Source organism: Neoarius graeffei, chromosome 15, assembly GCF_027579695.1.
Source record: "Neoarius graeffei isolate fNeoGra1 chromosome 15, fNeoGra1.pri, whole genome shotgun sequence".
Classification (NCBI taxonomy): domain Eukaryota; kingdom Metazoa; phylum Chordata; class Actinopteri; order Siluriformes; family Ariidae; genus Neoarius; species Neoarius graeffei.
The window spans coordinates 9,729,498-9,754,062 of NC_083583.1; the positions used below are offsets into that span (position 1 = coordinate 9,729,498).

Consider the following 24,565-nt stretch of genomic DNA (forward strand, 5'->3'; position numbering starts at 1 on the left):
GGCGAATTAAATAATCAGATGAACTGAGACGATCACATTCTGAAGCAAATTAAATAATCTTATACCGCTAACTTAAACACACAATACAAGTTACATGTTTTAACCCCTTCAGTGCCCTTGGACAAGTCATGTACGTCATGAAATCTTTTACCGCTGTGCCTTATGACGTACGCTACTCATCATAAACACCTCCTTTTATGTACCTTAGATGGCACATTACTTTTACTTCACAGTGGCACATATGAATTAGTCAATGCCTAAAACATTCTTCCATCATAAGGCACAGCGGTAAAAGATTTCATGACGTACGTGACTCGTCCAAGGGCATTGAAGGGGTTAATCTAAATGCAGGTAAACAACGATTGTTGTTTTATATCCAAATGAGAGTCGGAGCTTACCCGTCTGTGTTCTCGCTTCTTGAAGGCCGATCTTGTGGTCAATTGTTTTGAAACGATCTGACTTTCAGTTGTTCGTTCAATTCTCCGTTCATTCGCTTCTTCCACGTAAGGGCGAGATGGCAGCAATATCCAGTTTTAGAAACCAGATGGCTGGGGTGTCATGGCTCAGGTGGATAAGGCGCCATACCATAAATCCGGGGACCTGGGTTCGATTCTGACCTGAGGTCATTTCCCGATCCCTCCCTGTCTCTCTCTCCCATTCATTTCCTGTCTCTACACTGTCCTATCCAATAAAAAGGTGAAAAAAGCCCAAAAAATATCTTTAAAAAAAAAAGAAATCAGATGGCTGGTCCACTCATTCTCCATTCTCTCCATACTGAGTACTCCGCCATTACTGCTTGGCTCAGGCAATTACTAAAACACGGAACGGGATGTCACCAGTTTTAGCAACAACCGCAGGGAGGTCACTGCCTGAGTGATATGTCATGTCCTGTTCCGTCTCGGGTTTTACCAACAACCCTTGGCTCACACTCCGGGAAGACTGGTGCAACTGATCTTACTTTAAAAAAAAAAAAACTTTCCTTTTCTTGTTTTCTTTTCCTTTAATTGTTGATACTGCACCCTCTTTTAATCCGGGCTTATAGCCAACGCTCCTCAACAGATCAGAGGTCTCGTACGAGTCTTCAGTAAAATGTGCAGAGCAGAGGAGAGACCACTTCGTAGGTGCCCAATGTGCCCGTGAACTTCCCGCAAAACGCGTCCAAATCTTTGCAGTTTGAACATTCTTGAGCCATGAATGCAACGTAAATCCACCTTCCGTCATGTTGCTGCACCCGCCATCAACACATCTACGTGGCATGGCGATAAATTAGCTCAAAACGGAGGATCGGAGTTGCAGTCAGCTCTGTGTTTTAGTATAGCGGAAATGGCGATGAGACCGATAGACTTCCTGCTGTGACGTTACGGGCGTCAAGGTCATTCACTCAGACCGCTACCGATATAAATCACTTTAATCGTAAAAATTACTATCTTAGATTTATTGTTAACACTTAAAACTATTCCTGTGCCATTCTTGAGGTCTTGAGGCGTTTATAAACAAAAAGTGATGCCATGGCTCTGCGTATCTGCTTTAAGTACGAAGTAGCTGTTTAATTACCAGCGTGGAGTTTGCTAAGTGTTTCTTTGATTCTTAGCGTCTGTGAATCTTTAGTGTTTATTCTTTTATATATAAAAAAAATGTATTTTGTCTTCCGCTTTGTCATGTAAAATAAGGTGTGTATGTTTATCTTATTTAATTAAAGACCAGGGCGGCACGGTGGTGTAGTGGTTAGCGCTGTCGCCTCACAGCAAGAAGGTCCGGGTTCGAGCCCCGTGGCCGGCGAGGGCCTTTCTGTGCGGAGTTTGCATGTTCTCCCCGTGTCCGCGTGGGTTTCCTCTGGGTGCTCCGGTTTCCCCCACAGTCCAAAGACATGCAGGTTAGGTTAACTGGTGACTCTAAATTGAGCGTAGGTGTGAATGTGAGTGTGAATGGTTGTCTGTGTCTATGTGTCAGCCCTGTGATGACCTGGCGACTTGTCCAGGGTGTACCCCGCCTTTCGCCCGTAGTCAGCTGGGATAGGCTCCAGCTTGCCTGCAACCCTGTAGAACAGGATAAAGCGGCTAGAGATAATGAGATGAGATGAGAAGTACAGATCCCACTGGTCAAATGTTACTCCGATACAAGTGAAAGTTGGACAGTCAAATTTTTACTTAAAGTGCATATCACGGGTAAATTCAGGAGCAAGATCAATGTAATTCTCCTATTTTATATTAGACTTCGGTCAAATATCTGTAACATTCTGCATTCTCTGCAATTTTTTTTACCTTGCGCAATACTAGAAAAATTCAGTTGAAATCAAGCCATTTGAGGCGAATTGGTCCGCCTCTGAAAAAACTTAGCATTTGGATTTCCAGGGAAACTTTGATTTTCGTGAAGTCACGTGCGGGACGCCTCCTTCTGAATCCTACGTCAGCGCTGGTTTGTTTATGAGAAAATGACCGTATTCTTTACATCCCCGGTGTTGTCTCTGTCGTCTTCACTACTTGAATCATCATCAAATCCAAACAGATGAAGCCCCAATTCTGACATCTCATTATATTCTTCATCCAAAGGTGAAGTAACATTCCGCTCAGGTGACAATTCCATATTTCAATGCAAAATCGCTCCCTGCTAAACTTGGTCTACACAGGCTGTGCACTGAAACCGTGCAAAGCTCGCGCAGCCTGCTGGCGCTTCCGCAGGTGACGTCACGAATCTGGCTCCAGACTCCCTTGGGATTTTTCCAGACGCGTTTTGTTATTTTATTTTTTTTCTGCTGTAGACAGATGGCCTTGTGCAAAATTACCCTTCTGGATGAGTGTGTAAAGGGACATTCTTTCATATTCTGTCAACGCATTGTTGTATTATCACAACGCTTACAAAACCTAATGCCTCTGAAGCAAGCGACTGGATTTACTGACTAGCTTGTAGAACCTGTAGAATAAACATCTGGTAGAATGTTACAAAGTGAAACACAACTGAACTGAAAAAGAGCCATTGTTATTTTCATTTGTTTTTTTAATTGTAACACTCCTCTCCACCCCCATAAAGCAGCATGGTAGTGTTCTGACCCAGCTCTGGCAGTGTGTGCATGCATGTATGTCTATGTTAATCAGGAAGACAGTGGAATAGCTGTAAATGCAGCTTGCTCAGAAAATAAAAAGGACAATCCAACCTGATTAAAACCCAGGTCTACACCTCGAGCTTAATAACTGCCCAACAGCAACACCGCTTTCAGCAAGACATTTGCAAAAAGTGCAAGACCATCATCTGACATCAAAACAAAAAATTCCAGCAATTCGTTGTGACTGACTAGTACAATACTGTCCATCTCACAGGTCTCACGTGCGCGCTAGGGTGCATCAGTTGCCCCCTAAAAATGAAAAGTTCCTCCGATCATGATGCATTTTTGTTTTTATGTTCCTTTTGGTAAGAAAACACACTGGGTGAAATATTTTGACAAAATTCAAAAGTTTAATGGTGGCACCAGGAGCTCAAAGTTATGGAAAAAGCTGCTATTTTATGACTTTTAAGACAAAATTTCGATCACTTTTCATGAAACATTATGGCACCTTATAGAGTATACCAAATATCTTAGGTACACATTTTTAGTACATATTCTAAATATATTATCAAGCACAGTTTGAGTTTTAGCTGTTCATTGAATCATTGTTCAACTACTTTTAAACAATACAAATGTATTATGAATCACATTAATGCTTCTCGATCCCTTGCAAAAGTTCTTAACATGATCTCTGGCTCACAAGAAATCAATAAATGGAGTCCAACATTGTGATTCAAACCTTACGCGAAAACATAAAATAAGCATTTTTTGGCAAAAAATGAACCTCATGGTGCCACCATTAGACTTTTGAATAAGGTCAAAAATTTTTACAGGATGTCTTTATTGGTGAAAAGGAACACCCAAACAAAAATGCATCAGATTTTATGAAAGTGAGGGCAACTGATGCACCCTAGTGCGTGCATGTGCAAGTGTATGTATTCATGTACATATGAATCTGCCTGTGCCATCATGGTGGTTTAACGTTAAGCTAGCTAATCAGTGACGCTCCACCTGACATGCTAGCAAACTCTTTTCAGACTCGAAATCATATTGGGTATCTGACGTTACTCGAAAAGAAAGATTTCTACAATTTGTTTATTTGGCAAGATTATGCTAAAACATTTCTGAAAACACTTCAGATAAGTTAACGTTATTAACTCCGTTTTTACATGCTAACTAACGGTGTCCAAGTTAACTAGCTATGTGTTAACGTTAGCCGTGGACAAGGCTACGGCAACTTAGTGGGCAAATCCATAGAAAGTCATTTGACTAACCAGACTGCATAGCTATTGCAACGTTATCGCTAGCTCTAAAAGCACAGAGAACTTCGTTGCAAGCATTCTCTTGGAATAAAATGTTTATATGCTTCCGCAGGTCGGACAGCGAGTTTTTGTAGGCCGTGATGTGGTTCGTTTTAGGCAAACAAAGCAAACATTTAAAACGAAACAACTCTTTAATCCTTTCAGAAAACTGAAACATGAGTTCTAGCTATAGAGCCGTGGGTGTGTGCATTCCCCAGAAGAACCGCCTCCTTTCATTCTGCCATCAACTGATCGTGTTAAATAATGCTGCGGAGAAATCATTGAACTTGATTTTATACAGTCTATGGATGTGACATGACCTTAGTGATTACTGATTGGCTCTCAGTGTCACCTATGAAAAAAAACAATCACATTTTAGAAAAGAAAAGAAAAAAACATCCACTGGAGCTGGATAAAAATGTAGTGGAGTGAAAAGTACAATATTTGTCTTTCACATGCATACATGTCAACCTATACGGAATGTCCGTATTTTATACGGATTTGATTCAATAAGCGTAGTATTCGGGCGTATAAATAAAGTTATACGGATTCTTTAAAAAAAAAAAATTCAATATTTATTTAGAGCTATAATCAATTCCCATGATGATAAAAGAGCGCATAACATTTACTGTACACCACAGACAGCCAGTAAAGAGTCTTATGAAATCGCGCGTTATCTTGTGGTAGTGAGACTTCGTTCCACTTTTGATCATGCGCACACCGCATTGCAAGAATCCCGCTAACCGGGAAGTCATAAACATAGATGTCGCCTTCTGCGTAGAATCATACGTCATCCTCGCCGCCATATTGGATGGGGCAAAGTGGAGATTCTTCAGCCGTCTCTGCGCATAATAGCCGCTCGGTGAAACCTGTCTCCAAACAACGAAGTATTTCCTTCGTAACTATGCTGATAACACTTTGTGTTTTTGTCAAACATTGGAGCTTTGTATTCATTCTGAAGGTTTATTGTTATTAATATTGAATAAAAAGTAACTGGGATACATCATTGTTAATTATCATTCAAATTTTAGGTAAATTATTTTAATTTGCATCTTATACAGATTTTATAAGGGAAATACGGATTTTGGAGGTTGGTTATACAGGTTTGATTGACCAAAGGTTGACATGTATGCACATGTAATGAAGTTAGTCATAAGTTTCCAAAAAAAAATACTCAAGTAAAGTACAGCTATTCAAAAAGTGAGCGTACTTAAGTACAGTATTCAAGTAAATGTACTTCATTACTGTCCACCTCTGCAAAATATCCGGCCGTTCTGTGGCTGGGAAGTTATTTAATTTGATGGGATTAAAGCAAAATGTGCATGAAATCGCTCGCTTCACGCAGTCGAGCAGACACAGGAAGTCCGTGCAGGTTTCCCTTTGAGCGTGCACTGACAGTTCCATCATTCTGTCGCTAAACGAACAGCTGATCACACCGAGGTGCTCGCTGAGCGCCCATATTTAGTGTGCTTGCTCAAGCACACAGCAGCCGAAGGCAAGCACACTATCGTTCTTCTCAAGTTTACTTATTCTGCCTTATTCCGACACGTTTTTTGGATCCACTCCTCCTCTTAGGGCGTTCGAGATAGAGACACTGTTCCAACTCTGAGACGTCTGGCCCGAAGTGGTGTAGTGTGCTTGTATACAGCTTTTGGATCAACGCGCCCGTTCTCTTGTTCTTGTCGTTTTTCTTTTGTTTTTTTCCCATAGAGAATGAATAGGGCTCATGAATCGAATCATCCTACTCGGACACGCTCCATCGCAGATGCACCAAACCTCATGTGATACTTCAGGCCAACTCCCCCGACACATCCATGCAATCGGTTCTGACCCGCACTCATATTTTTCCTTTCTTTTTGCTCATCCCTTTTTCCTCCATAGGCTTGCATTGATTTTTGGCCCCATTGAAAATGAATGGTGTTTCAGGAGGAAAACTTTCACTCTCCATCAATTTTTTTTAACCAAGTGACCAAACTTCAAGAAACTTCACTTGATGCCTCAGGCCAAGTCCCCACACAGATCCATCCCCTCATCTGAGACCTGCACTCGTCTTTTCCTTGGTTTTCACTCATCTCTTTTTACCTCCATAGGCTTCCATTGATTTTTGGCCCCATTCAAATGAATGGAGTTTTGCTCAGTAACACTTCCGCACACATCCACCAAACTTCATACGGCACCTCAGGCCAAATCACCATCACATATACGATATTGGTTCTGACCCGCACTCGTCTTTGTCTTGCCTTTCATCCATCCATTTTTTCTCCATTTTGCCGCTCATCAATGGAAGCACGCGTACACACGATAGCAATCAGCATATAAGCATTCACGTGTTACCATGCTAGCTGTTAGCATGTTACCCATTACGATATCATGCCTGCTGTTAGCTCGCGAGTTGTTAGCATGTTCACCATTAGCATGTTATCATAAGAGCTGTTAACATGTTAGGATTAGCATGGCAGCATGCAGAGTTTGCATGTTTGCTGTTAGCGAGTTCGCCTGAGCATGTTAGCTGTTAGCATGTCACCCTCAGCGTGTTAGCATGCTAAAAGTTAACATACTAGCCATTAGCATGTTAGCCTGTTAGCTGTTAGCATGATAGCTGTCAGCATATTAGCCTTAAAGTGTTAGAATTTGAACAAATAGCATGTTAATCATTAGCATGTTAGAATGCTAGCTTTTAGCATGTTAGCATGCTGTTAGCATTTTAGTATGCTAACTGTAGTAACTTTAGTAACTAACATGCATTAGCATGTTGGCATGCTAGCTTTTAGCATGCTAGCATGATAGCTGTTCTGTTACAGCTCAGCGGAAATGCAGTCTAGTTATTAGTTTGGTCCTGCGTTTCCTTTCCTTCGTATATACCATAACGTCTTTTCTTCTCGCTTCCCGTTACTGTAGTCGGTCTTTCACGTTTCATTCGCGCACACACACACGTCCTCCATTTTTCTCTCCTGTTTCAAATTTGTATCCCACGATGCCTTGCGTGAATGGAGAAAGCCCACCACGTGATGGTACATGACGTAGTATCTTGAATCGGGTCATGTTGAAGCAGGAAAAAATAGCGGAATTGAGGCCACGTGGCCTTAAATTCATTAATTGTTCTATTTAAAAAAATTGGAAGTCTGTGATTCGAATTCAGTAGCTTTTGGTCACTAAACGAAAATAATTGGGTGTCGGCTGGGTGCGATTTGCTGGGGGGGATCATCCCCCCTTCTGGTTTTTATCTCTGCTGAAAAAAAATCCTCGGGGACAACCCCGTCAATAAAACAAACAAACCAAAAAAAAAGTTGACATGACAGGCATGTTGTGACACAGTTTTCTATTGTCTACATTGCACTCACTTTCAAAATGACCTGAAGTGGCAGCTTTGATGTTCACGAACGTCCCCAGCAAATAGATACATTGTAGATAATAACAATATCCAGAGTGTGAACGTGGATTTAGCGCCATGAATTACATCCTTACTGATGAGCGCAACAGAATGAATGTATCCACACTGACAGCCTTCTTTTCCTCGCTGTCAATGGGCCAGACGTGCGTTCCTTCCCTGCTGAGAAATTCGCAGAAATGTGGATTAAAGAAGGGCGAAACGCGGCGGATAGCGCACCGACGGGAAAGCAGAAAAGGCCACATGAACTGCGCCATCAGAGCAAACTGTTCATTTAGTATTCATGTATTTTAGTGATTTTCGAGTCACTGTCCATTTAATCCGGAGGGAGAGAAACATCACAGCAACGCGACAAGCAATGCGAACTTTGTTGTGTGTTAGTGTATTTAGTCAGAGAGATAGGAAGAATAATTTACTATCTCTGGTTTAGTGTTCGTTTTCATTTAGTGTTTGTGGCAGCGGGGGCGTGGTCAAGCATCGGTCTGTGACAGAAGGACGGCAGGACAGAACTGATTTCACACAACTCGCTTTTATTCAGCTTTTCAGCTTCTATCTGCACTCTCACACACGCACACACATCAGTCGTCTAGTTGTGGAGAGAGCTCTCGCTGCTCTCTCTCTCTCTCTCTCTCCTTAAATAGGGCGCGGTCACTGGGAAGACACACAAACACATGAATTAACGACAGGTGTAGTGATTCTGCCACTTACCTTCCCTGACTCCGCCCTCCTGTCACAGACCGATGCTTGACCACGCCCCCGCTGCCACAGTGTTATTCATTTGATATCATCGGATGTTATTGAGCTGTTAGCCTATTGTTGCCTTAGTTTTGTGACGTTTCATGATTAAAAAAAAACATCCCCTCTTCTGTTTTTTTGACAAATCGCACCCTGGGTGTCGGGAAAATTCTTTTTATGACCTACACATGAAAAATCTGAAAGGCAGTACAGCTTTAATTTTGTGTTGGATTTATTCACGCTGGACTATATTCCTAGTAAAATGCTTTAAACCCCCCAGACTTGTGCAGTACTGTGTGTGTTTCTATCTCACCCCACACGCATTTTTTTCCCCCTTTTACCTCCTCATGCTTGTTCCCTCCTCTTCTAGGTGACCGGCTTTGACAGTGTGGATGACGAATCCAAGCACAGCGATCACATGTTCTCTTATAACAGCCCCAAACCTGAGCAGTGGACCACCGACGAGAACCCGCCTTACAGCTACTACCTCTTCCACATGTACGCCAACATCATGGTGCTCAACAACCTGCGCAAGTAAGTAGCGCTCTCGCCTAGTTCTAAGCCCGGACTTGAACTTTCCATTGACATCATACCACATGACATCATTTATCAAAAGAGAGAGATGATGATACTCATGCTATTAATGCGGGTCTTGCGGGGTGTGTCTCAATCGTTCCTCTACAGAGGATCTGTTTTACTGCAGGGATTAGAGGCGGCACTCTGAGTAATCTCTGGAGCTTGACATGGAGAGCATCGGTGCTTTCTATAAATATCATTGTATTATTTTATTTATTTATTTCTCCTTTATTTTACCAGGAATGTCCCTTTGAGATACATTATCTCTTCTTCCAGGGAGTCCTGGCCAAGGTGGCAGCAGTTAAGATAATAAAAATTTACAACATATAAACGATAGAACACATACAGTAAACATACAGACCATAAACACATACAGTAGACATGCAATACACATACAGATATTATAAAAGAGTGGAAATAAAATAAACACAGACCAACAGGTTACACAAAAGACATTTCAGAAAAGAGAGAAAAGAAGGAAAAAAGATGTGTGTGTGTGTGTGTGTGTGTGTGTGTATATATATATATATATATGGGAGTGTGGGCTAAAAAGAAATTGTGAAAAACACTGACACTGTTGTAAAAGAACTGAATTTAAAAGATTTTTAAAAACATTTAGGGAGGGTATAGAGTCCAGCTTTAAGATATTTTGTAGTGAGTTCCATTCAATTGGGGCATGTGAGGAAAAGGCAGATTTGCCAAGCTCTGTCCGTGTTATTGGAGATTGAAGGAGGAGTTTTACTGATGAGCGTGTACTGTAAGTATAGCAACTTGTGTGTGCTCTAGGGTTACAGATAATCAAACAATAAACCGAATAATAAATGGATTTAAAAATCTATGGTGGGAAACGGATGGCGAATTGCGATGGAGTAAATATAAACCTCTTCATGGCATGCTGTTACAGGAAACTAATCAACTTCAGGATTCGAACAGTAACTGCTTCACCACGTCACACCACCCGGTCCTGGATTATCTTACACACGGGTGTGGTTTATTCCTCACACAGAGTATGCATATTTTAGAAACTCTGCAGTTGTGTGCAAAAGTTTGTGCACCCTGTAAAATGATACCTGCAGCTCTAGGTTACAGTTTGTCATGTTTATTCCCCAGAAATGACTGAGGATACATCATCATCATCATATTCCCTTTGCGGAGTGTCCTCCTTAGGGTGCTTCTGTCTTGGTAGGAAGAATCCTATTGAGCAATTTCAAGAAGCCTGATTTATCCATCATTGTACGTCGTATCTGTTCCGTGTCGAAACCCAAAATTTTTTTTCAAATTTTGACCACTTCGAAGATCTTGTGTCGAACAAGAGTTGCTTTGAGGGTTCATCACTGCCCATACGACATATGTGTGCAAGATATCGTAATCGCTGTTTATGGCAGAATAGTTTAATGGGAAGGGTCTTTGTTTTCTCACATACTCTATTGCCCCTTTTCCACTAAAGCAGTTCCAGGGCTGGTTCGGGGCCAGTGCTTAGTTTGGAACCGGGTTTTCTGTTTCCACTGACAAAGAACTGGCTCTGGGGCCAGAAAAACCGGTTCCAGGCTAGCACCAACTCTCTGCTGGGCCAGAGGAAAGAACCGCTTACGTCAGCGGGGGGGGGCGGAGTTGTTAAGACCAACAACAATAACAAGATCGCAAAAGAGCGCCATTTTTAAGCGACGAGAAGCAGCAGCTGTACAAACGCGGAGTCATCCATTATTATTATTATTGTTGTTGTTGTTGCTGCTGCTTCTTCTGTGTTTTTGCTTCGATATTCGCGCCAAGGTTTATGCAAACGTAACTGACGTATACAGCGAGGTAACTGACGTATACAGCGACGTAATGACGTGTCTTCTCTTTGCACCGCGAGCTATGGAAAAGCAAACTGGTTCTCAGCTGGCTTGCAAGTTGAACGAGTTGTGAACCAGCACCAGCACTGGCCCCGAACCAGCCCTGGAACTGATTTGGTGGAAAAGGGGTATATTTAAAGCTACGGACATTTTTGATCTTGTTATCACCAAGGCAAATGAGACACTCCTTAGTTTTCACCTCCTCGTCCAGATTAAAGGCCATCGTCTCCGTCTTGACATAAGGCATTTGCGATCCAAAGCGAGTGAAAGTGTTGTCATGAATCTGCAGAACATTTTGAAACTCCTCAATGGATTCTGCAAAAATGGCTCGGCCATCGGCATATAGAAGTTCCGTTATCCGATTTTCCCCATTTGCTCGCGCTTTGTTACGAAGTTCTCGTGGCGACACCTCATTTGGGATACAATATTTGACCTTGAAGCCAGTGTCTGGGTACGCTTTCAGTATTTCATGGCGGGCAATTCGAACAACAAAGTCCATTGAAAATGGAAGGGGGTTCCAGAGCACCTTGTCAACATCCAACTAGAGCAGGGGTGTCCAAACTGATCCATAAAGGGCCGTGTGGCTGCAGGTTTTCATTCCGGCCATGCAGCAGCACACCTGATTTGGCTCATTCAATCAACTGACACACCCACCCTTTAATCAAGGGTGGGTGTGGCTGCAAGTATTTGACTGTGTGAAGACAGTTCAGTTGATTGAATGAGCCAAGTCAGGTGTGCTGCTGCATGGCTGGAATGAAAACCTGCAGCCACATGGCCCTTCATGGATCAGTTTGGACACCCCTGAACTAGAGTGTCGAATAGCTGAGCTGTCTCTTTGATAAACGCTTATGTGCAGGTGTATAGAGCATGTAGAATTGATACTAACTGGGTGATTTCAGTCGGATTCCAAGGCATTTCATCAAAGCGTCGCGTGGTATCCAATCATACGCTGCTTTCAGGTCCACAAAAGCTATGAACAGTGGGGTTCCTGATTGACTTGACTTTTTTCGAGAACTTGGCGTCGAGTGAAGATGGCATCACACGTTGACCTGTTTGACCGAAATCCAAATTTTGATGGTAGCAGAATATGCTCATACGCCTACCAAGCTCTCTCCACAATGATCCCAATACAAATATATGCAACGTATTAGTGTTTTTTTTTTGTGTGTGTGTGTGTGTGTGTGTGTGTGTGTGTGTGTAGAGAGCGAGGTCTGAGTACCTTCCAGTTCCGTCCACACTGTGGTGAGGCCGGCTCCATCACTCATCTGGTTTCAGCTTTTCTCACTGCTGATAACATCTCTCACGGCCTCAACCTCAAGAAGGTAAAGTGCTTTTACTCTCTCTCTCCATTAGCTATCACACTCCATTGGACAGCTTTATCAGTCCTTCTGTTCATTACTTGGTGAAATGCTGTCCCACTGACTCACACATTTAATATTATTGTGTTGTGTGTGGGGTTATACTGATTTACCTCTGTCCGTCCGTATCTTCATATTTCTGTCCATCCGAAACACCCTTTTTCTCAGCAACCACAAATCATAGCCACTTGGTACCGAACTTCAGCTTGGGGTTCTATACCATGTATACCGTTTTCAGGTCTGTCCCACATCGACTTCCTGTTTACCGACTGAATGTATTTACAAAACATATAGCGTGGATTTACAAAATTTTCATAACACTTTTCTCAGCAACTATAAATCACAACTGCTTGATATTTGGTACCGAGCTTCAGCTTGGGGTTCTATACCGTGTGTACCGTTTTCAGGTCTGTCGCACATCGACTTCCTGTTTACCAACAATGTATTTACAAAACGTATCGCGTTTTGACGCATTTTGACGCTATTTCAAAATGACAGTTTCCCAGGATGCTATTCCTGGGGAGAGACGCTGCTCTTTACTTACTTGTTTCAGGGTTCATTATTTGTTAAAGTCAACATTCATAATAATAAGTGTCCTATTCCTTCGATTGCTCGCATTCTGATATAAGCGAGAGCGGGGGGGATACGGAAGTGAGCAGGAGCTCACAGTTCATCTTGTTACTTCCTGTTTGAGTGCAGTAGTATTTGAGGGACGTTCTTTAGGCGGAGTCGACATGCTCGTTCAAAACGATTTGCGATTAATGGATGGATTTCTTTGTACATATGGATGGTTTATGAATAGTTCCTAAGAAAACGAAACCGCCTGTTTATCAGGGCGAATCCACGACACAGGACTTCAAATCAATGTATCTCCGCTGCTTTTATAATACGATTAGTTACAGATAATAACCCGTTTCTTTATTTATAATCCTGACTTCAGTTTTGCAAGCGTTGCTAGCACCGGAAATGAAACTAGATAGAGACCGTTACGAATTGGGACATCTGGTCACCGTACCCTATAGATCCAGAACGGGAAGAGGTGGAGAACGACGCTTAGTCGGTCACAGTTCATCTTGTTCTTCATTCCGATATAATTACAATCTTTTACCTTAATGAAGGCTGCTGAAGAACTGTGGCTGGTCCTGGAAGATGCTCAAAAATGTACTCATCAATTTCCTTATAAATCTGTACAAAGTGCATCTGAGGCTACTGATGATTTGATTTTTGTTGTTGTTTAAAGCAAAGGGTCGTCACATCAAATATTGACTGAATTGACTATTACTCTTTACTGCTCGTTATAGTCTCATCTCATTATCTGTAGCCGCTTTATCCTGTTCTACAGGGTCGCAGGTAAGCTGGAGCCTATCCCAGCTGACTACGGGCGAGAGGCGGAGTACACCCTGGACAAGTCGCCAGGTCATCACAGGGCTGACACATAGACACAGACAACCATTCACACTCACATTCACACCTACGGTCAATTTAGTGTCACCAGTTAACCTAACCTGCATGTCTTTGGACTGTGGGGGAAACCGGAGCACCCGGAGGAAACCCACGCGGACACGGGGAGAACATGCAAACTCCGCACAGAAAGGCCCTCGCTGGCCACGGGGCTCGAACCCGGACCTTCTTGCTGTGAGGCGACAGCGCTAACCACTACACCACCGTGCCACCCCGCTCGTTATAGTATTTTTTATTTTTATTTTTTAATATGGAAATGTTCATTAAATTAAAATGGGTTAAGCCTAGTGGTTAGAGAAGCAACTTTGGGACCAAAAGGTCACCGGTTTGATTCCCTGTACCAGCAGGACTTGAGCGAGGCACCGAACCCCCAACTGCCCCCCAGGCTGCTCTGGGTATGTTGTATGTCGCTCTGGATAAGAGTGTTTGATAAATGCCATTAATGTAATGGAAATTTTTTTAAAGATATCATTTGCTTTATAGCATTTCTTTTGCATATAAAAGATTTCCACATAGTACAATATACAGTATATACTCGGATCGTTCCAGTTGCAAGTTTTTGAAACAGCTTCCACGTGTCACTTTTCATTATTGTAGTGTATATAGGCAACAAAAGTGCTCTCTTATGGAATATGCTGCTCAGATACAAACAATCTTTTCTGTAACATTTAATTTTGTGCTGGGCGAAAAAAAAGACGAACGTTTGGAACTCTAAAATGTTTTTGTAATGTTTTGACTTGATAATGTAGAAGTCATAAAATAGAAATCAGTAACAAGGTTTGTACGGGAAAAAAAATAGGGGGTCTAAGACTTTTGCACAGTACTGTATATTTTTAATAATTTTTAAATGATCAGACGTATCACTACCTATTATCGACACCTCACGTGACTTCTCAAACACGCGTTCAGATACAAAATGGCGACTGTCACATGAAAGTGTAAGAAACAAAGTAGGTTTCGACAAGGAGATCATGAAATAATCGGTGAATCTGATCAGTAAAAACATGTCCATGATCTTTCCACCATGCTTACCTGCGATGATCACGTCCGGGTTTTCCTCAAATTGCTGATCGTGCTGAAAAAATCCCATCTCCGGTAACGAGCTGCGTCATCAGACGACAAGATCAAAGCGTGAGGCGGGTCTTCCGGTTGATTAATTAACCAATAATAACTGAAGCTCACCTTTTGTAAAATTGTTTATTGGCAAATCTGAAAAGGTGTCGATAATTATGGACTGTCGATAATTGTAGTCGCTGTTCTATTTGTTGAAATCTTAAATATATCAAAATATATTTTGCCGTTGTAGTTGCAACCTGTTTGTCAGGTGACAAATTAAAGTTGAAATTATTATTTCCTATCCTTTTTATTATTATTATTATTATTATTATTATTATTATTATTATTATTATTATGCTCAGTCTTTTTAATAAATGCGTCTATTGTGCAAATGCACTGCCTGGCCAAAAAAAAAAGTTAGTCAGTGCGTTTACATGCACATCCAAATCGAGCTACTGTCGGTAATCGAGCTAAGGGTCCCAGCAGGGGTGCCAGAGAAATCCAATCCTACATGCACACAAGGAAATCGAGCTATTGTGTGAGGTACATTGTGCACCCGAGCCACAGGTGGCGCTACACGCCCCATCGTGTTGGTACACTTCCGGTTGTCGTCATGAAGAAGAGCTATTCAAGAGTATAAACAAAGTTATCGGTTCCGTGTTCACAAGAAGAACGACGACGAGGACAGCAACATCGAGAGATGATGTTCCTCCTGACCTCTTCTGCTGCTCGTTACTACTACTGTTGTCATGCCGACCGAGGCTGTTATGTTTCCCGCTTGTGGTCTTGTCACTCGTCACTTCCGGAAGGGAAGTAAGTAGCTCGACTACGTAGCTCGATAGGGTTTACATGCACCAAGTAGCTCGGCTACAATCGCATAATCTAGGTCGCGTAGCTCGATTACAAGAAATCCAGTTCGGTTCGATTTCAGCCGAGCTAAGGTGTTTCCATGGCATTTAGAACTTCGATTTCAGTCGAGCTACGGTAGAAATTCGATTTTTTTTCTATGTGCATGTAAACGCACTGACTGTTTGGATTTAAATATGCAAATACATACAGTAAGAGCCTTTGATTGGATATTTACTGCAATGGTTAATGTGTTTAAGCTGGTAACAATCCTTTGAACCCTAACTGATGTAGTGAGTAGCTTCTCATTTCTTAAGCAAACATGTTAGAAGATGTATCCCGTGCTCATGGAAAAGATGTTCCTGTGTTTCAGAAGATCAAATTACTGGCCTGGATCGAACAATGAAAATGGCGAAGGAGATTACTGAAATGACTGGAATTGGGTTAAGAACTGTCCAACACATTTTTAATCCCTGGAAAGACAGTGATGAACCGTCAACTTCACGGAAAATATGTAGTTGGAAAAATATCCTGACTGACTCTGATCAGAGATCACTTAAACGCTTGAAGTTGAATTGTAAAAAAAAAAAATCGACAGTAGAACTCACGGCTATGTTTAAGAGTGAAATTAAGAGCATTTTCACACTCACAGCGTGACAAGAACTCACAGGATCAGGACTAAACAGCTGTGTGTCCATCAGAAAACCACTTGTTCGTGAGACTAATCAGGAGAAAAGGCTTCAGTTTGCTACAGAGCATAAAGATTGGACTCTGGAGTGATGGAAAAGGGTCATGTGATCTGATGAGTCCAGATCGACCCTGTTCTTGAGTGATGGGTGTGTCAGGGTAAGAAGGGAAGCTCATGAAGCGATGTATTCATCATGCATAGTGGCCACTGTACAAGTCTCTGGAGGCAGGGTGGTGATCCGGGGTTGATTCAGTCGGTCAGGTCGATGCTGAACGTTACGGGGCAATAAAACGAAGTCAGCTGACGACCGGAATGACCAGGTTATCATCTCATCAATGGATTTTTTTCTTTTTCTCTGATGGCACGGGGATAAAATCAGGGCTCAGATTGCGAAAGAGTGGTTCAGGGAGCATTTTCACACACCACCGAGTCAAGTCAAGTTTATTTGTATAGCGCGTTTAACAATAGACATTGTCGCAAAGCAGCTTTACAGAATTTGAACGACTTAAAACATGAGCTAATTTTATCCCTAATCTATCCCCAATGAGCAAGCCTGTGGCGACGGTGGCAATGAAAAACTCCCTCAGACGACATGAGGAAGAAACCTCGAGAGGAACCAGACTCAAAAGGGAACCCATCCTCATTTGGGCAACATGACTATAACATTAACAGTTTTAACATGAAGTCAGTTTCGTTGCTGTTATAAACTCTTCATTGATGGAAACTTGAGTGCAAAACTGTTCATGACAACTGCAGTCCTAAAGTTAGCAAGTCACCTGTAGTCCTCAGCCATAAAAGCATTACTGTAAGAGTCCAGAGCGTCCTCCAGGTGTGACTTTCAACTGTCCACATGGGGCCGTCCTCCTCCACAGGAGCGATGCGATGAGACTCCAACCAGACACAGGGCACCAGGATGGATCAGGCAGGTCCAAGGAGTAGAAGAGATCAGCGTCTCGATCCCAGGACCGACATGTAACTCAGAGGGACAGATTTGGGGTGGGGGGGAGAGAGGGAGAGAAAACACAGGTTGTTAGGTATGCCCAAGGTCACCTGAATAAGTAGGAACAGTATACATATTGCACTGAGTACAAGCAGGGACTCCGGCAACTAACTATGACAGCATAACTAAAAGGGGAGAGCCAGAAGGTAACACAGGCATGAGGGAGCCCTGGGACATAAAGCAGCAGCCACTACTCCGTCAACAAACTCGAGTGAGCAAGCGAGTGGGGACTGACAGCATCCATACATCCCAGTTTACCAAAACACTCTGTCTGAGGATCCTCCAGATCTACACCTTTACCTCATAAACACCATTAACACAAGGCTTGACTAAATAGATATATTTTCAGCCGAGACTTAAACGCTGAGACTGTGTCTGATTCCCGAACACTACTTGGAAGGCTGTTCCATAACTGTGGGGCTTTGTAAGAAAAGGCTCCGCCCCCTGATGTAGCCTTCACTATACGAGGTACCAGCAGATAGCCTGCACCTTTTGATCTAAGTAGGCGTGGCAGGTCATAGAGGAGCAGAAGTTCACTCAGGTACTGTGGTGCTGAGTCCTGACCTTAACCCCACTGAGAATCTTTGGGATGCTGAAGACTTTACGCAATCATCAACACAAGATCTCGGTGAAAAAATTAATCCAACTCTGGATGGGAATAAGTGTTGTGATGTTGCATAAGGTTGTTGAAACCATGCTACAGCGAATACTCACTGTAATCAACACTAAAGGTGGTTCAATGATGTATTAGTTTGTGTGTGTGACTTTTTTTTTCCCCTCCCCTAGGCGGTGTACTGTGTATTGGTTTAACCTCCTAAGGCCCAAGCTGTTTTTTTACATGCATTTTTTATTTCTCTTTGCTATTTGGGCTTATTAGAACCTGATTAGAATAAAAACTAAGCATCATCTTTTGATAAGATGTACTTTTAGAGAAAAAGTATGTCCACATATGTGGATTCTTGTTCCGAATTTCTAAAAAGTGCTGCCCACGCATGTGACCGCTAAGCCCTAGGAGGTTAAAATGAAATAATTAGACCCACATTGACTTTTTTATTAACTTTGTGAAAGAAAGCTGTTATATTATACATAACGTGTGTTATGGTGTGTGTTCTCAGAGCCCCGTCCTTCAGTACCTGTACTACTTGGCCCAGGTACCCATCGCCATGTCCCCCCTAAGCAACAACAGTCTGTTCTTGGAGTACTCGAAGAACCCGCTGCGAGATTTCCTGCACAAGGGTCTGTGTGTGTCTCTGTCCACTGATGACCCCATGCAGTTCCACTACACCAAGGTCAGAAGCTGAAAACGACACACTGACATCACAACACTTATATATGCATACTCCCCGGACACTTTATTAGGAACACCCATCCGTCCACCTGCTGTTTTTACGCTGTTCTCTAATCAGCCGATTCCTTGAATGCATAAAATCATAAATGCACAAAACGACTTTATTTCACTGTGGCATGGGTGTGGGTTTGAGCCACATGGACTGGTTTGAGTATTTTAGAAACTGCCGATCTCCTGGGGTTTTCACACACAACAGTCTCGACACAGAATGGTGCGAAAAACATCAAGCGAGTGAGCGACAGTTCTGTGGGTGGAACCAAACGCCTTGTTGATAAGAGCGGTCAGAGGAAAATGGCCAGATTGGTTTGAGCTTTATTGCCAGGAAGAAACTTGTATAGTAACTCATCACTTTTTACAACCGTGGTGAGCAGAAAAGCATCTCAGCATGCAACAGCAGAAGAACACATGGGGTTCCAGTCCTGCAGCCAATCTTAGAATCAAGAACAAATTCCTATTAACGTGGCCGGTGAGTGTGTGTACAGGGGAATGAAATACTACCGAGTGCAAAAGTGTGCATCCCTGTAGCGAAACGAGAGAGCAGTCACCTTATCCTGCCTCGAACCCAGGTCTGCAGGGTGCCAAATCTGCACCCTGACCACAACATCAAAGAGCCAGGCTCATTGGTATGGCGGTCAGAGCACGTACTCAACTGTAGTGACTGGCACTCCGTCACAACCCCCTTTTGTTTTTTGGGTGAAAAATGTATCTTTGATTTATATTTTATTTATTTTATTTTTTTTAAACAAAATAGAGAGAGTTTATTTAAAACTAGACGGCCTTTCGATTTCATAAAATCGGTGAGATTTAGTTCCCTCTGAAATTTGCTCATTGTGATCTATGTTTATTTGTGTAATATCTCACAAAATATCAGGCCGTTCTGTGGCTGGGAAGTTATTTAATTTGAGAGGATTAAAGCAAATAATGTGCATGAAATCGCTCACTTTGCGCAGTCAAGCAGACAGAGGAAGTCCGCGTGTGTGTGCGCATGCGCAGGTCTACCTTTGAGCGTGCACTGACAGTTCCATCATTCTGTCGCTAAACGAACAGCTGATCACACCGAGGTGCTTGCTGAGCACCGATATTTATTAGTTTGGTCCTGCGTTTCCTTTCCTTCATATATAACATAACGTCTTTTCTTCTCGCGTTCTGTTACTGTACTCGGTCTTTCACGATTCATTCGCATACTTGCGTCCTCCATTTTTATCCCCCATCCAAACGAAGTTTGGTGAGGGATATAGAAACGGGTTCCATCCGGTCACGTTTTCGTTTGAAAACTATTGAAGATATCTTCATGAAACTTTGTATACATATCAAGCAACATGTGAACTGGTGCCTTTTGCTATTTTGGATTTTTGAAAAAAGTATTTTTTCCAATTTTTACATAAAAAATAGATTTTGACTTAGTTTCTAAGAGCAATGTTCGTTTCCGGAGCATATATCCAAAACTCCTCATGATACGGATTTGAAACTTGGTATCCATGTTAACAAGGTGATGTAGATGTGCTTTTTCATATTAAGAAATGTGAGAAATTTAAAATTTTCATGTTTCCATGGAAACAATTTCAGACTCAGTCTCTCAGGTTAGTCTTAGGGGTAGGTTTGGGGCAAAATTTTTGTGAATGAGATTGTCAGGCCATCTCGAAAAAACCTCTGACATGCTTCACACTTCACATCAAACCCCTTTTTACTTACAGGGCAAGGATCCCTGGAGGAGTACCTTTCTGGTGGCCACACCACCTAGGCGTCCCAGACTGGTTTCCCCATATCCAGCGACATGCGATGCGCAACTTTGGCCGATTTGTCATCAGCAAGTGGCCACTCCACCTAGCCCCTCGCATGCCGAAGACCGTCCGCAGTGGCTCCAAGTGCCGCCCCTGGTCTTGCAGAACGCGGCGGATCTAGGGGAGCAAACCCTGAAAACCCCCCCACCACCACGCTGGTGGACCATCGTATGCACCCTCACCTTAGAGGATTTCTGCGGCAGAGTCTAGCTCCCCGATCGTTGAGGTCCCCTTGCCATCGGATCAGGAACTTCTCTCCGTAAAGCAGCGTGTGCCTGCCGTTGTGCATCGGCAGTCCCATGATAAACTACTTTACGCACATGGCGTCCGCTGAGTTTTGAAAAGTCCTTTGGCAATCGGCAAGAGGCAACGGGGACAGGATAGTGAGATCTGGGAGTCCTTAGTCTCAAACCGACACAATAGGTGGCAGAGGTCTGTTTCAGTCGCTCCGCTCCTGGACTGGAACAGGGGAGTGGTTCGGCAGCGACCTCTGCGACTGAGCAGCCCTTTTTAGGATCCACTCTGCTCACCCCAGGTTGGGGAAGGGGCTAGAAAAGATGCCCTAAAAATAGCTAGTCTGTTCCATCCTCCCCTGGCTGGGATACCGCGCCCAGCAGGATCACCGTTACTGCGGTCGAAAAACCTATAAGATGAATTTTGGAACATGGAATGTACGCACCCTATTAGATGATATTGGAAACTCTGACCGTCCAGAGAGAAGAACTGCTCTTGTATCCAGGGAACTAAGCCGTTTTGGTATTGACATCGCTGCTGTCCAGGAAACGAGAAGAGCCAGATCTGGGCAGCTAAAAGAGGTTGGTGGAGGCTATACCTTCTGGCAGGGCAGGCCTTAAGGGCAGCCAAGGCTCCATGGCGTCGGCTTTGCTATCAAAAATGACGTGATCGAGCACCTTACTGAGCTCCCTCAGGGCATAAATGAACGTATTATGACCTTGCGCTTACGTCTGTCCAATAACCAGTACACTTTTATCATCTGTGCTTATGCCCCTACTTTAGATGCCGAAGATGAAGCAAAAGAAGTCTTCTGTTCAACCTTAGACTCAATTCTGACTAACACCCATAAAGATGACCAAATTGTTCTCCTTGGTGACTTTAATGCGAGGGTCGGCAGGGATAGCGAACTTTGGAAGGGCACAATCGGCAGAAACGGGGTTGGAAAATGTAATTCCAACGGCTTGCTGCTACTTACCCTGTGTGCCGAGCATCAGCTTGTCATTACCAACACTATATTCCGCCAGAGGAACAAGTTCAAAGCAACTTGGCAGCATCCTAGGTCTAAACATTGGCATTTAATTGATTATGCCATAGTTCGTGCGCGTGACCTGAGGTCAAAATTACAAAGGCGATGGTAAGTGCTGACGATTGCTGGACTGACCATCGACTCATTCGAGTTGCCATGTCATGAGTGGTGGGCAAACAAGGCAAATGAGATTCAAAGCCTTGCTGACAAAGGAGACACCCGCAGCTTATTTAATGCCATTAAGGTGATCTCTGGCCTTAACACGTGTGGTGCAATAGTCAAGGATAGTAACGGGTCTCTCCTGAAAGATGCTAAAAGCATTAACCGTCGCTGGATGGAACACTTCCGAGAGCTCCTGAACCGCGACTCCTCTGTCGATGAGACCGTTTATGACGAGATTCAGCAGCTACCTATAAACCAGGAGCTCGGGAGTGAACCCAGGCCCACCGAGATACAAACCGCTATCGCACAGATGAAAAACGGCAAAGCTCCAGGCATCGATGGAATACCTGCTGAGATATTTAAGCACAGAGGGGTTGAGTTAGAACGCTGCATCTACAAGCTTATCCTTCTCATCTGGAAAAGAGAGGAACTACCATCAGACCTACAAGACGCTGATATTGTCAAAGTCTTTAAGAAAGGAGACAAATCTGAATGCGGAAATTATCGTGGCATCTCGCTGCTCGCCATTGTAGGCAAAATAATCTCTCGAGTCTTGGCGAACCGTCTCCAACCACATGCCGGAACGTTCCTTCTGGAGTCGCAGTGTGGCTTTCGTGCCTCCAGAGGTACCACTGATATGATCTTCACGGCTCGGCAACTTCAAGAAAAATGCCGTGAGCAGCACCAACTTCTTTTTATGGCCTTTATCGACCTATCTAAGGCTTTTGACTCTGTCAACCGTGAAGCTCTGTGGAGGATCTTAGCCAAATACGGTTGTCCTGAGAAATTTATCACCATTCTCAAACTTCTCCATGATGGCATGGTTGCAAGAGTCCTTGACAACTGCTCCAATAGTGAACCCTTTGAAGTGCAAACCGGTGTTCACCAAGGCTGTGTGATTGCACCTACACTTTTCTCAATCTTTATATCAACAATCCTTCAGATAATGAAAGACGACCTTCCTGAAGGAGTAGCAATCACCTACCAACTAGACGGGGGCCTATTCAATCTAAGAAGGCTGAAAGCAAAAACCAAGACCTGCACAACTTCCGTTATCAACCTCCAATACACTGACGACAACTGCGTCTGCGCCACGTCGCAGGAGAACCTCCAGGCTATTCTGAATGCGTTTGGGCAAGCATACCAACAGCTGGGCCTGTCAGTCAATGTGAAAAAGACTGAAATTCTTTTCCAACCTGCGCCAGGTCAAGCGAATGTCCACCCTTCTTTTAGGATCAATGAGTCTGTCTTGGGAAATGTTGAATCTTTTCCATATCTGGGCAGTTTCCTTTCTGTCAAAGCAAATATTGATGATAAGATCCAGCATCGCCTTCGTGCCGCCAGTTATGCCTTTGGACGAATGCGCGAGAGGGTATTTAAGGAGAGAGGCATACAATCCGAAACCAAGGTGAAGATCTATAAAGCCGTGGTACTACCATCCCTCCTCTATGGCTTGGAAACCTGAACCACCTACAGGCGCCACTTAAAAACCCTTGAAAAATACCATCAGTGCTGTCTGCGCCGCATTCTAGGCATTAGCTGGATGGAACGCCGAATGAATAATAGTGTACTAGAGGAAGTCGACTGCAGAAGCATAGAGGCCATGGTAGTTCAAAACCAACCCGCTGGACAGGGCATGTCGTCAGAATGGATGACACGCGCCTCCCCAAGCAAATTCTTTATGGCGAGCTCAGTTCTGGAGCAAGATCAATAGGAGGGCAGAGGAAGTGTTTTAAAGACAATCTTAAGGCCTCTCTGAAAGCCTGTAACATCAGTGTAGACAACTGGGAAGAGCTTGCCGCAGATCGCCCGTGATGGAGAAGAGCGACCCATGAGGATGTTACCCCCTTTGAACTTGCCAGATGATGCAGGCAAGAGGAGAAGCGGCAAAATCGTAAAGAGCGTGAAAGGGCAACTCCTCCAACCACTTCCTTATTCATCTGTTCAGTGTGCCAGCGACCTTGCGCCTCCCATATTGGCCTCATGAACCACTGTAGGGTGCATAAATAACCCAGTCCTACTAACTCTGTGGACAGTCCTACTCGCATCGAGGGATTCCTGATGATGATGAGGGGTAGGTTTTGTTTCCGGAGCAGAACTTGAGAACTATGAGTGGTATGGTGTTGAAAGTTGGTATATGTGTTGATTAAGTAATGTATATGTGCCTTTTGATACTAAGAAATGTAAGTAATTTTCATTTTTATCTCACCTGGACCAAAGGTCCGGTGGGTTTCTGCCATGGGCTGCTGAGGTCAGTGTAAAGAGGTAGGGTTGAGTTCCTGCAGCAGAACTTGAAAAATGTGACAAATAATATCTTGAAACTTGGTATATAGGGCGGGGGATATAGATGACTCTCTGTCTTCTGTTTCAAATTTGTATCCCACAATGCCTTGCGTGAACGGGGAAAGCCCACCATGTGACGCATGACGTAGTATCTTGAATTGGCTCATGGTGAAGCAGGAAAAAATAGCGGAGAATTTCGGGCCACGTGGCTCTAAATTCATAAATTATTTATTTTAAAAAAACACGAATAAAATTGGAAGTCTGTGATTCGAATTCAGTGGCTTTCGGTCACTCGACAAAAATAACTGCGTGTCGGGAAAATTCTTTTTATGACCTACACTTGAAAAATCTGAAAGGCAGTACAGCTCTAATAGTTATTTTTCTTTTGTTATAAAATGAACATTAGAAACAAAGACTTGGACAGAACTCAAAAGTTTGCACCCCCA

At 43.3% G+C, this 24,565-nt stretch overlaps 1 protein-coding gene across 2 annotated transcripts in view; it reads left to right on the forward strand.

Moving 5' to 3' along the window:
- The window catches only part of ampd3a (adenosine monophosphate deaminase 3a), a 101,415-nt gene that overhangs the window by 70,124 nt on the left and 6,726 nt on the right, over nucleotides 1–24,565 (forward strand). For both annotated transcript variants that reach the window (XM_060940835.1, XM_060940834.1), the window contains 3 exons: nucleotides 8,835–8,998; nucleotides 12,077–12,197; nucleotides 18,400–18,573. In XM_060940835.1, coding sequence (XP_060796818.1) covers nucleotides 8,835–8,998; nucleotides 12,077–12,197; nucleotides 18,400–18,573 — 459 coding nt within the window. The remainder of the gene's footprint in view (nucleotides 1–8,834; nucleotides 8,999–12,076; nucleotides 12,198–18,399; nucleotides 18,574–24,565) is intronic.